This window comes from Ambystoma mexicanum, chromosome 4q (genome assembly GCF_040938575.1).
Source record: "Ambystoma mexicanum isolate Mex_15411 chromosome 4q, UKY_AmexF1_1, whole genome shotgun sequence".
NCBI lineage: Eukaryota > Metazoa > Chordata > Amphibia > Caudata > Ambystomatidae > Ambystoma > Ambystoma mexicanum.
In genome coordinates, this window is record NC_090928.1 from 364745772 (window position 1) to 364762006 (window position 16235).

Here is a 16235-nt window from a genome sequence, read left to right on the forward strand (position 1 = left end):
TTGAAGATGCCTGCTGCAACTCCTGGACAGTTGATTTGCCCGGTGAAGCCATGCTGCTGTGCTGAAACTCCACTTTCATTTCGACTAGAGAAGCCCTGCAAGGACGACTTCTCCCCTTGAGTAGGTGGGACCAATCAACTCCAAAGTAAGCCACCTGGACATCCTTCTCGGAGCTGGTTGAATTTCGACAATTTCTGCTGGAACCAAATAGCCAGGCAGAGGAACACCAGATTGTGTGCGTTGCTTTTAAGTTGGCCAAGAGCTCCAGGAAGCAGGACTGACCAAGCCTGAGCCCCCTCAGAGCTGCGGGACCCCAGATACAAGGAAGACCCACCTCGACATCCAAGAACCGCAGTGTTGCTGATTGCGGTTAGCTGAAACAACGAAGTGACACTTGTTTGAAGATCGCCAGTTGCCATCGGTGACCGTCCCGTTGCAGTGCAGGAGTCCCCAGAAGTCCTGCCTCTTGTCCCCACGACTGAGGCCCAGGAACACCAGGATCTGCAGAGCTGCACAGGAACAGAAGTAATCTGCTGCATTTTTCTTCAACCTAAAGGTACTGTAAAGTCTGAGAGAACTTACCTCTCGGTGAAGATTTGCTTCTACTTCACAAGTCTCCTGGCTTGTGGCCCTACATTTGATTCATCTGTTTCACCAACGACTTGCAAAAACATTGTGCAAAGACTTTTACTCACCTGCAAGAAGTGCTTCAGCTACATAGACTTTTGCCCATTGACATTGGCTTAGCCTGGTTCCCTGAATGACTCCTCTCCTCTGCTATACATTGGGGGGTCCAAAAGTATTTTGCCTGCTTTAAGAATCATTGTGAATGATTGTTTATTCGAATAACTCTTTTGACACTCTCAATGCCTACTCTGAATGCAACAGTAATATATAAATGTCCACAGTGTCCTAGATATTTAAGTCACCTGAGGGTGTCGGAAGTGTGTGTGCCATCCCCAATGGGTCTTTACTAATCCAGAGAAACCTAAGAGTGTGTATTTCTGAAGTGTGTTTAAGTGTTGCTTTTATATTTTTCCCTTCTGAAGAAGACTTGCTTAACTGACTGGTAAATAAAGTAATAATTATTTTAATCAAGAAACCTTGAGTATTAGTGTTTATTTCAATACTTGTCACTGTGAATCTGTGTAACTCTCCTACTGCTCACATTGACCCACCAAACTGTGTAGTTCAGACCTATACCAAAGGTTGGGTCCCTATCGCCAGGAGGCTGTGGTAGTGCATCTTAAGGGTACTACCCAAAATCTCGACCCAACATAGATGTGTGCTGGGACCAGACAGTCCCAGCCACCTCATACAGGGTCACACACAAACCTCCACTTTGCATGAGAAAGCAGCAGCTTTCCCTGGGAAAGCAGCAGCTTTTCCCCAGAAAGGGCTTCCCAGATATGGGAATTCCGGACCCAAAAGGGCAGGAAGAAGGTCAAAGAACAATATGGCCTAAGGATAGTCAAAACCCTTTTGTCACAACCATCAAGAGTGCTAGCCAGTCTTAGTAGCCAATTGCAGTAAATGCAACAGTTCACGAGTAAAACGAAAATACATTTGTGAAAAATATCCACTCCCACTAGCCCATCCTATACACATTCGATGTAACCAGAAAGCCACTACAGAAAATGTTATACGGATACCAAGTACCAAACCACACTTCACTTTATGGTGATTTGAGCAATTGTCGCAATACAAAAAATTCACAGAGAGAGACAGTCTCTCAGTACTGATAGTCTTATTGGCTGTCCAGTTCCCCCATAAGAAAGAGCAAAAGGGCAAGGGAGGTAAAGGATAAGGCTTTACTTACCTCCAAAAAGTCAGTCAAGGGTTCAAAACAAAGCAAAAAGAAAGGGTGTCCCATAGAACTCTATGGGACAAAAGCAAGAAGCTCAAGTTAAAAGGACTTGTACATTAAAGCCCAGGAAACAGATGTAAAAAAAATGAGGGTTTACTGCACCCACATTTCTCAAAATCCACAGGGACTAGGTCTCCTCCAGCACAAGTGGCAACATTCTAATACCCACTACAAATGAATAATCAATCATGACTTGGGGAGTTGGCACCAAAAACGAGAAGCAAAATCATGCTTTTATTTTTACATCACACTGTAAAAAAGCCTTTAGGCCTGGGGTGTATACTACATTTTAGTTTGTTTACTGACAGTTTGCACACAACAAGGGGAACCACTGATTGTTTCAGAAAAAGTAATGTGGACTATGGTTTTCTTCTTGTTCAATAAAACAAGAGGCACACAAACTAAATAAAACTATGTACATGTCCACAGATATCTCGTACTAATTTCATAAGTAACAGATTAGCACATCGAGAGCGCTACTGACCTCTCAACCAATCCGAATGTTCAGCGCACAGTCAATAACTACTGGCATGGACTGTCATTTGAACATTCTTTCTTCAAAAGCAGGTAGATAAACAATGCAATTCCCATAAAGTTTGCTTTCAACAAGATACTTCCTACTGGGAAGGAACTTTTTTTCGCTGCAATGTCGTATTTAACAGACCAGGGAGAAAGTAAAAAAAAAAAAAAATGGGAATATGCATTGAATTTCATATAGATAAATCATTCACTTCTACACAACGCTTAGCACATGCTCATAGTTAACCCACTGCGTTTAACAAAGTTTGCAATTAAAATAATTTATAAAGCACTGTAATTTAAACATTACCACATTTAGTTTACTAACTCAGTTTGTATTTTTACTTTACTCACTATTAAAGTACAATTTTTACTTCACCAACAAAAACTCCAAAACAAGTGTTGCTGCGATCACTATGTGCCAGCAGCCTTATAGACTTCGGGAGAGGTCATTATCACTTTCCCAACTTATGGCTTGAGGGGAAACGTGGTGGTGGGTTATTATCCTGTGATAATGACCCCACCCCTAGGTCTATAAGCCTATATCAGAACCCGCAAGATCAATAACCAGTACGCTTTCATGAACAGCATGGGCTCATTCCGTTACCTTCATCCTTATTTAGAGGCAGCTTTGTCAGGTACTGCAACATCCTATTCAAGCTTTGTAGCTGGTCCTGAACACTGAAATCGCAACAGATGGAAATCCAGAACTCCATGTCCTGCTCCAGCACCGCATCCTGTTCCAGGAAAAAATAACACCCTGAGCATTGTCCTTTTAACAAATAAATAAAAATTAAGGAAAAGAGCACAAACACTTAGGACACTAACAAATTAACCTTGTGCGATGCAGCGAAAAAATAGCTGTTCCCCCAACAACCTATCCTGTTAAAACGGGTGTAACAACTGGACACGCCTTATCTAAAAAACACTCACTACTGTCGAATTTACCAAGGCAAATAGCAAAGATATGCAACATTTACAAACAAGCAGGTTAAAATATCCATGCAGCCTACAGCAACGCAAAATCGTGTACGGTAGAAAGAGTGAGGGATCTTGTAAAAAGGAAGAAAAAAATAACATCGCGGTACATGATTTTGTGATGAAATGACGAGCGCTCTGCATGAGTACAAAGATGAGTAGGGGCTAAATCGCCTACTCAGCCACACACTACCAAGCTAGCCGTGATCCCAATCAAAGGTAAAATAGGTGTTCGATTACATTCACATTTTTTACTTCACAATGCATTTCGGGCATTGAAGTCCTTCATCGTTATGCCAAACATGGTTGAGAAATGCACTGTTCATGCAATAATGCGTGGGAGAGTGTAAATAGAAAAAAACAAAAAAAAAATGGAAAGAAAAGGAAAGAAAGTCAGTAGAAGAACTTCATTCCATGAAGCACCAATTTTTCTCATTCTTTCATACAAAAGTCTAAACTATATAGCCATCAGGTCCATGGGCCACCACAGTGAGACGGCGAACCAAATAAAACCAAATTCCTAATGTCTCGTGCCTTCCTAGGTGAGGCTTCCAATACAACCAACCCCTTCTTTATCCAAAAGAGGTTGTAACAAGCCATGAAAGAACACTGCAGCCCCACTTTGAAAAGCCTCCTGATATGGACTGGAATATAGTTGACATTAAGATTAATTGGCGCATTTAGTTACATGGTAATCAGGTTGCACACATTGATGCACTGGAGATGGTAAAGGGGCAGGTTTGGTACACTTTCGTGAAAATAAACATCAGCTGGCACTGTTTCACTGTTGTATTGGAGTTATATTCACGTATCATGGAATTCTGTTTTACTAACTTTCATTTTTTCTAATTTCCTATTTATACTCTCTCCCATGCATTATTACATCAATAACGCATTTCTCAACGATGTTGGGCATAGCTATTTGCTGTGCCAAACGACTGTATTCTAACATGTCCTTCATTTTGATTTATGATAATACTACAATGATGGCCAATGTGCTACAAACTTGACTTCAGTTTATGTCTCATGAATTTCAACATGCACACCGAGGGGTGGATTGAATACAATGGGCCTCATTCCGACCCAGGCGGTAAGTTACCGCCTGGGTCGTACCTTTACCTTTGGTTGGCGGACTTACCGCCCCATTCCGAGGTTGGCGGGGCGGTAAGTCCCCAATCCCCATTTACCCTTCCCCATTCCCATTTTTGCCCCATAGGGCATAATGGGAGTGGGGAAGGCGTTAATTTCGCCACCGTAAATTACCGTGGCGTAATTAACAACAAGGTCCCTTAGCGCCATGGATTTTAACACCTGCTAAAAGCAGGTGTTAAATCCTCCATGGCGCTAAGGGACCTCGGAATCAGGCGGTAAGGGTCGGCGCTGTTTACGCTGCCGTAAACCCGTTACCGCCTGGGTCGGAATGAGGCCCAATGTGTTGACATGCGGTTACTTTTATTGTCAGAAATCTGCATCCTGCCGAAGTTTTTTAAATTATATTTTTATTGAATTTTTAGGCAATACAGCATAGCATATGGCCACCAATACTGCACAAAGGCACAAGAACATTACACTTTCGTATACCGCCCCTCCCCCAGCACTGGTATAGATAAACGGCTCCACTTGTTCAATAGTTTGCAATAACAACCAAATACTCCCTAGGCTACTCTGCAAGGTCCTTTATCCACTCCCAGCTGTGTCCTTAATTAACAACTTGATCCCCCAAATTCAACTTCTGCTTCAGACGGCATGTATCTTTTACAAAATTCAGCCCATTCTGTCTCCAAGTTCGCAGCACCCCCAGAAATTCTGATGTCACTTGTTCCATTAAATATATGTTATTTGCAGTGTGGGACCATTCCCTCCTCCCTAGGAGCTGTGCCCTTTTCCAATGCATTGTCAAACATGCCCTCCCCGCCAGCAACAGACAATGCACCAAATGTGGAATGACATCATTGAATTATTTTATCCACCCCAGGACTTCATCCCAATAAAACTGCACTTTCGCCCAACCCCACCACATATGCCAGTAGTCTGCTCTGGCACCACATTCGCGCCAGCATTCATGACTGATGCCCACATACTTTTTAGACAACCTGACTGGATTGTATTGCCATCTATGTAACAATTTAATTGGTTGGAGCTTATATTGACACGAAATAGACACCTTAAAGGCCCCCTGACATCATTTAAGCCACGTTGGGTCTTCAATTTCCTTGCCCATATCCCTTTGCCATTGCGCACAAAGTCTCTTCGTGTCCCATTTTCCCGCGTCCAACCGTGTCCCTTATAGGGCAGAGATCAACCCCTTGATTTCCCTTCTAGTTTCAAGAATTCTCTCTGTGGCCGTGAGGAGCCTCAGATTTCTGTCTTTCCAGGCCTCTGCTGTGATCACCCCCTTCAACTGTAAGAATGAACACGGATAGCTGACCAATCCCCAATGCTTCCTCAAGCGCCACTATAGAAATGAACTGACCTTCCTTCCAAAGTTGACCCACTCTCTCCAAACCAGCCTCAAACCAACTCTGAAACAGCTCAGGATTTGGAATGGCATCCCTCATGCAAGGGGCCCACAAATAGCTAAATGGTTAAGGCCATGTTGTCACACCTCTCATATCGTGTCCCATTCTCCAAATTCCCCAGATAGTCCCCAAAATAGGTGTTAGGCAAGAATTGATTTAGTAACCCTGGGGGAGACCACACCAGCCTTGTCCTCTTGGTATTAGCTAACCCACCTTTTGGTATAGGCCTGTACTACAAAAGTTGGTATAGTGGCTGAGCAGCCAGGCTGATCTCAAGAGGGGTAAATGAGCTGTAGAGCGGTAGCATTGAAATCCACAAATACAAATATCCAAATAACACTTACACTGAAGGATTTCTAGTAAAATAATTATTTATGCATCAGTCAGTTTTAAATAAGCGTTCATAAAAAAGGGCAATGTGCAACAATAAAAATACACTTCAAAATATGTTCTCAGAATCAAGTCAAGCAAGTAGATACTCTTTAGAGAAGCTTCATACACACTTCCTACATCCTTAGGTGACTTCACCAATTAAGACAGTAATGGCTTTTATATCTCACTTTTGTACTTGGTAAAATTCTGAGGTTTGTAGATAAGAAAAGGATGAGGAAGGAAAAAGGTTAAACAGGTTCTCAAAGCATGTCAGCACATTTAAATCTTCCAATGAAGTCTAGATAAAACCTTTTCCCAGCAAATAATAGTTCAAAACCAATGCATCACCTATGAGGGACAGTAAGAATCAAAGTCAATGGAATAGAAGAGTCTGCAGGGAGCCAGGACAACTGATGTCAATTTGGAACAAAGTCTATGAGCTGAGGCACTTCTTAGATAGCAAAAAGTATTGCACAAAGTTAGAAAGTTGTAAAGAAAAATCACTGTTGGGCCCCAAGCTGTTACACTTGTGAAAGCTAGAGCGGAGATCAACTCTAGAAAAGCAGCTACTGCAAGTCTCACCTGAGAAAAACAAGCTAAAGACAAAGAGGTAAGTAACCCTTAGCTAGACCAGTACCATAGGTTAGAAGAGGAGGATCCAGCTGGCTTCTGTCTTGGTTGCAGTGTTGCAGATCCTGTGTTCCTGGGCCTCAGTCATGGGGACAAGAGGGAGGACGTCTGGAGAAGCCCCTGCACAGCAGTTCGGAGGTCGGCAGCAGCTACACGCTCTTCAGTTCAGCAGCACTTCGCAGTTTCAGCTATCAGCAAATATCACCACTGCGAATCTTGGACACTGGTTGTGGTTCCTTCACTCCCTGAGTCCAGCACTCTGGTGAGGCGACTCGAGCTTGGGTCGTCCTGCTTTGGGAGGGTCCTCAGGATCTTCCAGGAGCTTTGGTCCAGCTTACAGACGGTGCACTAAACTACGGATTTCTCGACCCCTGGCACTCGGTTCCAGCAGCAGCAAAGAAGTACAGCCAGTTGGGGAAGGTCTTCCAGCAAAGTTTGTCTCTGGGTTAGTTGGTGTCACGAGAAGAAGTCGTCCTTCCCGGAGCTTCTCTTGTCGATTAGGGAAAGGAGTTTCAACACAGCAGCAGGGCTTCACCGGGCAGTTCAACGGTCCAGGAGGATGCAGCAAGCTTCTCTTCACGATTCCTTTGTCGTCCAGTGGTCAACAGTCAACTGTCTTCAGTCCAAGAAGCTTTGTCTTTATTTGCAGGTTTCTCCCATTCATGCACAGCCTAGCTGTCACTCACACAGCACGGTGGCTGTCCTGCAAGGACAGCCAGCCAGCCAATCAGCACTGGGTGCTCAACTTTTGCCAGCACTCTGGTCCCTAACAAGCCGGCTTTGTTGGTTTCTTACCAGCTTGATGAATGTCTTTGCTGATATTTGGGGAAAGTTTTGTAGTTTCTTCTGACGATCCTCGGCTGGCAAGGTTGGTTGCATGTTGCGGTAGATTGGTCTGCTTTGTATGATTTGGTGGATGGTGCGGATTTCATTCTTGAAGTGATCTGCAAGGTTGCTGCATAGTTTCGGTGAGGGCATGGGTGTGTTGTAGTCACAGGGGTTTCTCATTTTGTTTATGATGTTAAAGAGTTCTTTTTGAGTATTGGCAGCTTTGGAGATTCGGTTGTCATAGAATTTCTTTTTGGCCTTGTGGATTTCTTTTTTGTACGAGCGGATTTGTCGTTGGAATTTCTTTGCCTGGTCGTATTTATTCCTCCACCCTAGTTCAGGTGTCTTGTTTTGTTTTTTCTTGTCGCTGAGAAGCGGTTTAAACCATTTTGCTGTTGCTCTTTTGCATGATGGGATGAAAGGTTTTTCCTTGGAGATGTAGTCGATTGTTTCGGCAATCCACTTGTGCAGTAGGTGTTTTTTTGTCAAGGTCAGCTTCATCCAGGGCTGTTGTCGGTGGTTTATTGATTTCCATTTGTTTTATTAGGTTGCTAGCTTTGATGGTCCTCCAGTTTCTTTTCATGATGGTGGTCAGTTTGTCCGGTTGTTTGGCTGTGTCCTGGGTAGCATGATTACGAAAGGGATGAGGTGGTCGCTCCAGAGGACCTGTATTGGTGGTGCTGTGGTGATGAGGTTTTTGTTGGTGAAGATTGCATCCAGTGTATGACCCGCCGTGTGAGTTGCTCCTTTGTCTAGCTGATGTAGTTTCATTGTCTTCAATTGTTTTGCTACTGATTTTTGTGAGTTAGTGGTTTCTTCGTCAAACCAGATGGTGAAGTCTCCCCAGATTATCAGGTGTTCCTGCTCGATGGCTAGGTTGGTAATGGCTTATGTGAAGGCACCCATGAAGGTCGCATCATATGTCAATGGTCTGTAAACGAGAACAAATTTAAGGTTTGTTTTGGGGTTTGTTTTAGGTGAACGATTAGGGATTTGCAGTTTGATGCTTAGTGGTTCATCCATTTTAATGTTCAGGTGTTCCTTGTAAGCTACTGCCAGTCCTCCCCTTTTCTGTTTGCTAGGCAGTTGTGGAGTGCGATTTTGTAGTTTTTGTCTAGCCAAGTTTCGGTTTTGAATAGGATGACAATACCCTTGTTACACAGGAGGTCAAAAATCTCTGTGGCATGTTTGGACACTGATCTTGCATTGATAAGGTTACAATGGATCTTCGTCAGGGTTATGTTTATTTTTTGTCTGTTTTGTCTTGCAGTAGTTCTGTTGGGATGCTTCTGTTTTGCTTACACAAACTGATTGGAGGTCTGTGGGCTCTGCTTTGTCGTTGAATCGTTCTGTAGATGGATAGCTGTGTTTGAGAAATTTTCTATTTCTTCATCTTCTATGTGTTGATGTAGTTGTTGACGTTGCCCTTGTATTTTTGCAACATAGGGAATGAGAGCGTTGATTTCATTCCTTTCTCTTCTCAGATCTTCTCTTCTTTTCCTGTGAGGTTCCAATAGGTTTTCTGTCTGCCTAGAACTGCCTGTGACATTGGGGTGTTGCGGTGTGAAGGCAGTTGCGAGGTACAGTGTTAGATATAGGAATTTTTCTCTTCTCACAACATTTGTTCTGTTGGTCCGGCTGTTTGTAGGCGTGTGTTCTGTATTTGTGGCAGTTTCTACTGGAAGAGGGAGCGGCTGCATTGGGATTGTTCCTTTTTTTAAAAATGTATTTATTTTTATTATTTTAAACAAACAAAACCAGCAAACAATACAGCTTTTCGGGACGTACATAATCAATATCAAACCATCACATTATACAGTGTTATTCTCCGTCCTCTCCCCACCCACCCCATAAACTCGAGCCGGCTCATCCGTGTTATCTACGGGAGCGTTTTTGGGAATCACAGTGCTTGTAGACTCGCCTGAGTCTTCTATTTCATGGTTAACCTGGTGGGGGTTTACCATAGAGGTCACTAATTGTCGGCAGGCTATCAGGGGGCCCACTTCCTCCTCACCCCCCCTGGTAACGGCTTCAAATCATACTACTGATTCTGCTTCCGCCCATCTCAGGAGGTCCGCCCACCATGTCTCCACCCTAGGTCTGTGGGTCGCCTTCCAGCCCATTGCGATCCTGCGCTTGGCCAGGATGTAAGCCAGGTCCTTCATCTTGCTTATGTGCTTTAGATTTCATGGCCTGGGAAAAATCCCGAGCATGCATGCCCAAGCCGACCCCACATCCAGCACCACTCCCCCACCGACCATCTTAGTCTTTATTTCGTCCCAGAATCTGTGCACCTCGGGACAGGCCCAGAACATGTGTAGCAACCCCGCCTCCACCTCCCCACACCTGGGGCATTTCTGTGTGGCCGAGCCTCCAAACCTAGCTATTTTCCCGGGGGTCAGATAAGCCCTATCAGTGACATATAACTGGATCTGTTGGAGTCTCGCATTTCGGGACACCTTTTTATAGTACCTTTGAGCTCTCTCCCATTGCCACTCTGTCATGGGTCCTCCTACCTCCTCCTCCCAGTCCTGCCTGAGTTGAAGCAGTTCCTTCCCAGCCTTAGCTCTCAGGAGCTCGTATACCCTGGATATTTCGTGCCCACCCTCCGAAACATCGTACATAGTTTCCAGGGCAGCATCAGGTTCTTCCGCCAACACCGTCCCAGGCCACCTCTCCCTCACCCGTTTCGTGAGTCTGGTGTAAGTTATATATTGGCCTCTATGCACTGCTGTCTCCTGCTGCAAACTCTGGAATTCCAATACCTCCCCCTCCTGCCATATATCCCCGAGGGTGGTCAAGCCCATCGGTTCCCAGTATCTACGGACTACTTCAAGCAACTGGGAGTCGTTTCCACACAGCGCCACCAGCGGAACCTGCTGTGATATCGGATCCGGATCACCCACCGTTCTCCACATCCTGCGCCAGACCTCCCAACCCAGCTCCAATAGTCTCCCTCTTCCCACCAGTTTACTCTTTTGTAGCCACACCGTTGTTAGGGAGAATTCTCTCTTTAGGCTGAATTTCCTAACCTAGTGAGTCCCCCAGCAGCTTTGCTGGATTTCTGGAGTTTGTTTTTTTCCTCCTGCCAAGAGTGAGACTCTTTTTCTCCCACTATTGGACATGATTTGTGGTATTCCTTTGACTGGTAATGTGTTTTATGGGCTATGGGGTCCTTTACTCCATAAGGTGTCATGTGTTTTTACTATGTGTGTTACACAGCACCCTCCGTGCAGTAACACAGGGGTGTCATAGTGACACCCCACCATAGACTCCATACCCTGGGACTGACTACTGTCTCCCAGGGCATGTAAAGTCACCATTGGCTTTACTAGTCCCAAATTATTAACAGAAACCAGTACAAACCATCATATTGTGGACATACTTGTCGGGGCAATTCGATTGCCCCGGGGTCTGTTAGTCGAGGGGGCACGTCTCCGTCCCCCCTGATCGAGTTTTGGCTGGTGGCAGTGGAAACTACTTTTTATATTCGACCGCAAATATTTCCCTCTGGGATTTCCCATTGTTCGAGGCTACCAACTTTAATTATTTAATTCCTATAGCCTCGAACATACCGCCGGTTTATTTATTTAATATTAATTCTCTGGTTGGTATTTTTTGCCAGAACTCAGTTCTAAAATGGCGTTTGTGTTCGCTTCTGTGACTCCAACCCAAGTTGAGCCCTTTGTTCCACTTTTTGGCAGGCTTCTCCACAGAAGCCTCCAAAAGTGGTGCCACTCTGTCTGGGTACCACAGCGGGTGCGGGAGGGGGTTTAGGCACCCTGGACTGAGTTACCTTGGTAACTCAAGTCGCACTCTTGTGTGATTGGCCCAAGTGGTGAGCCGGCATGTTTGATTGACAGCTAGGCTGAGTGAATGGGGGTATGCTGCATAAAAGCAGGGCTTTGGGGACTGGAACTTCAGAAGTCGCCACAGGACCTGAGAATCCGACGAGGGAGAAGCTGAGCCGACCTACCATGACACCACCACCGGTGGAGCCCTGCAGAACCGACTCACCACTTCCCGACGACAGAGAAGATCTCCCGGCTGGAGAGGCTTCTTCCCCCGACCAGTTTACCTTTCTTCCTTCGCAACCCAGACCGGTTTGTGGTCAAACTGCCCATGCCAAGCACCCCGGCGGCTGGATAGCCACTCACCACTGAACCGCGAATCAACGGACCGCTCCTTGCACCTGAGAAACTCTGCAGCTTGTTTCTTCCCTGGCAGTGCAACGGACTCCTGTCTTCCTCCACCACGAGACTCTCTCTTCCCCCAGACGAAGCACCGACTTGCATCCGCTGCCAGGAACAACTGCCCCCGCTGGAGTGTTCTCACCACTTTAAGGTACCGTGTCCGCCAGGCCTCCCTTTCTAAAGATTGCTACGAGGTAATAATAACTCCTTAACCTTCTGGACTGGGCTCCTTTTTGAACCATTACAAGACTTTTGTGCACTGCAACCGTGTGACCTTGGACAAATTTTGTTTCGATCCTCTTATAGCGGATCCGTCCTACTGACTCTGAATTCACGGTTTTACTTTGCCTTCCTCTCTTGTTATGTTCTTGTAAAAGTGTTGGGATCTGTTTCAATTTGTTCTCTGCTTTTCTCTCCCTTTTTTAAACGAACTATTAGAATGCCATCTACGTTAAGCGCTCACCGCTGTCTGAAAATAAGTGGGGCTTTACTTAAGACTTGTCTAATATTCTTTTAAGGGAGTGTATATCTTTTAGTGACTGTGTTTTTGAATTGCTTACTATTAGTGCCTGTGTGTTTTTCTAGATGTGGTTTTAAATAAATAATTATCTCTCTTTTACACCAAGCCCTGGTCAGTGTTTACTTGTTCTATTGTCTGCTCTTGACCTATTGTGAATACTCTGTATACTGCCTAACTCTTCTTGAGGGAAGTCTGACTGCTCGGCCACAGCTACCAAGTGAATCTGTGTGGTACAGACGGCTACCAAGTGGGTTTACTGCCAAACACCTGTAGTCTTAAATCTTTTGCAGTGGTCCCAGAGGGAACTGCACAGGTTTCTGCCCAACAACCGTCTCTCTCAGAAAGTATGGAGCCAAGTCGGCCTGCAAGAGTCTAGCTTCTGCCGAGTCGTCTGACGATAACTACCTGGCCACAAACAACAGCTGCCCTGCCAGATAATAAAGTTCGACAAGTTTATGCCCCCCGTCACACGAGTTCTGTAGTTTCCACAGAGCTACTCTGTTCCTGGAGTTGCCCCATATGAAGCTCCTGCACATACCATGAAGTCTCTTGAAAAAACCTCTGGGAATCAGATACAGGACATTTACAAAAAAATGTAAGAGTCTGGGCAAAACCACCATTTTGAGCAGAGCTGCTCTCCCCATCATAGATAGGGGTAATCTAGACCAGAACACCATACTATTCTTAACTCCCTCGATCGCTTTCTCTGTATTATGTTCGTGCTCGGTTTCCGTCCTGTGGTAAATGTTTACTCCCAGATACCTAAATGTCTCAGGTTGCCAGGGTATTTGCAGGATAGGCAGCCTCTCCAACGGGACACTCTTATACCTTCCCAAGGGGAACAAACTAGACTTCCCGGTGTTCACCGATATGCCCGAGAGGGTGGCATAACGATCCATCACCTCCAGTACATATTGCAGGTTTTCCTCCGGGTAGCGCAAATAGAGGAGCATGTCATCTGCATTCAGCGATATCAGGTGCATGCCACTTATCGTACGAATCCCCACCTCCCTGTATTGTTGTCACAGGCAAATTGCCAGCGGCTCTAGTGCCAGTATGTATAACATGGGTGACCAGGGGCATCCCTGTCTGGTCCCTCTGCTGAGTTGCCATTTGTCAGAAATTGTTGATCCCGTTTTAACTCTCGCTACCGGGGTGCTATATAACATCTGGACCCACCTGATGTATCCAGGGCCCATTCCGTAACCTTTCAGGGTTGTTTTCAACCATGGCCACCGCACCGATTCAAAAGCTTTGACCGCGTCTAGCGACACGATAGCCAACTCACCCGTGTCTTCCACGGTGTAATCAATGATATGGTGCAGCCTCCTTTGGTTGTCTGTGATATTCCTACCAGGGACATAGCCCGTCTGATCCGGGTGTATCAATTTACCAATCACCCTCTTTAGCCTATTGGCTAATACTGCAGTGAGTATTTTACTGTCCTGATTGAGTATGGACAAGGGTCTATAGGACCTGCACTCCATGGATGGCTTGCCTGGTTTCAGAAGTGGGATGATCACTGCCTCGCGGAGGGACGGTGGCAATTCCCCCCGCTCATAGGCTTCATTAAACATGTCAAGCAACGGCTGGAGTAGCTCCTGCTTGTATGTCTTATAAAACTCGCTAGGCAACCCATCTGACCCAGGCGCCTTACATGTGGGCATCTGTTGGATCACCACTTCCAGCTCGTTCGAGGTAACAGGGGCATCTAGATCTGCACGTTCTAGGTCATCCAGGGTGGGCAGCCCTATACCCTCTATTGTTCCCAGTATGTCTTGGTTCATATCCTCCCCTGTGTCCTCATATAGTTGTCTATAATACTTGAGGAACTCCTCATTTACCCCCTCCTGGGTGTTACGGGTTCGGCCTTCCGCATACCTGATCTCTCTAATCACTGAGCGGGGGGTCTCGCTCTTATACAGCCAGACCAGCAATCTACCCGGTTTATCCCCCCCTGCATGTAGTCTCTCCGTGTATTTCTTGTAATTTAATTTGCATAATCTATCCCAGAGTCCACTGCAGGTTAACTAAGTCTTTTATCTTGGCACTGTTCTCCCGGGTTGTCTCCTCATTTTGCATGAGACCCTCCAGCGCTCTTTCCGATTCCTGAAGTTCCCGTTCTATGCCCCCTTGGAGCCCTTTAGATTTCGATATAGCGACCCCCCCGCACCACCACCTTAAACGCCTCCCATACTGTACCCACAGAGCGTACACTGCCCGTGTTAGTTTCAAAATATTCCTCGATGGCCTCCCTCAAGTCCTCTCGAAACCCTGCGTCTTGTAACGCCTCAGTTCTGAGTCTCCATGTCGGGATGCGCGGCCTGGGGGGTTGATATCGCCACTCTACGACCAGAGGCGAGTGATCGGATAATACCCGAGCCTTATATTCCGCTCCCATCATTTCTCCCAATATCTCGGACGCTGCAACACATAGTCTAGCCTCGTGTGCAAGTCATGTGGTGCTGCATAGTGCGAGTATTGTCTATCCAATGGATGCAGCTTCCTCCAGACATCCACTAGGCCTAGGTCTTCCAACATGGTCCCCAGCGCTTTAGCCACTGGCGCTGGCTTCCCCGATTTGTCATCTGACCGGTCTATTCTAGGATTCAGGGTATAATTAAAGTCCCACCCCACACCATTGCGCCACCCGCCAGGGGGCTAATCTTACTGTATAGGGACCTAAAGTAAGCCGCCCTATCATGGTTAGGGGCGTACAAATTGATGATGTGCACCTCTCTGTTCTCCAGGAGTCCCGTTACCACCACCATTCTGCCCTCTGGGTCTATTGTCGAACTGAGAACCTGGAACGGCACGTGCGGTGCCACACATGTGGCCACCCCTCTTGCATATGTCGAATACGTGGCCCCCATGACACTACCCCTCCATTTTCTCCTGACCATCTCCAGCTTCTCCTTAGTGAGGTGGGTCTCTTGTAGCAAGGCTATATAAACATGCATCCTTTTTAGATACAGCATCACTTTGTTGCGTTTTAAGTAACTGTTTAGGCCCCGCACATTCCAGGTCACCACTCTAAGATTACCTGATGCCATCTAATCGGTGTGCTCCCAGTCCACTCCTCCCTCCGATGCTTCCCGTGATGGCCCGTTTACCGACTCTTACCCTTCCCAGCCTCAACAATTCCCCCCCCCGTACCCCAACTCCACCCCACTGCACACAACCCAACACCTCCCCCAACCCTACCCCAACAAATGCCCAGCTCCATCCCTGGATCTCAGGCCCACCCGCGTCTGGTCCTATCTGGCGTGTGAGGACTAGGACCCCGCAGGGCGTCACCGATCTAACAGTGACCTAACTAGGTATACTACTAATGGGTTCAAGGGAGGCCTCCTAGGTGCTCCCACTTATCTGTTTAGGGTTGTTGCGCCCAGCGGATCCCGCCAGCTTATCTTGCAGCGCACTCCCCACAAGCTTAATTGAAATCTATATCCAAGTCCAAATGTCCTAGCCATGTCCCCGAGGAGGACACAGCTGCGTGCTACTTATCTCCTGCAGCCCCCATCTGGATATGCGGTTCCTGAGGGCGGCCCTGCATATCCAGCCATTCCATTGCATCCTTCGGCGTCTCAAAGAACAGGGATTTGTTCTTGTAGAACACTTTCAACTTGGCTGGGTAAAGCAACATATAACGATGGCCTGCTTCTTTTAATCTTCTTTTCACCGACCCAAAGTTCATCCTGCTTCGCTGTATGTCCAGCGTATAGTCCGGATATGCCGTGATTTTTGCCGACCCCCTTGTGATCGTTCCTCCCTTATGAAAAAATTCAAGTATCTTCTCCCGGTCTAGA

General features: G+C 46.2%; 1 protein-coding gene across 2 annotated transcripts in view; it reads right to left on the minus strand.

The window, feature by feature from the left end:
- Positions 1 to 16235, minus strand: part of HEATR1 (HEAT repeat containing 1) — a 1158897-nt gene that overhangs the window by 274299 nt on the left and 868363 nt on the right. For both annotated transcript variants that reach the window (XM_069607931.1, XM_069607932.1), the window contains exon 31: positions 2994 to 3123. In XM_069607931.1, coding sequence (XP_069464032.1) covers positions 2994 to 3123 — 130 coding nt within the window. The remainder of the gene's footprint in view (positions 1 to 2993; positions 3124 to 16235) is intronic.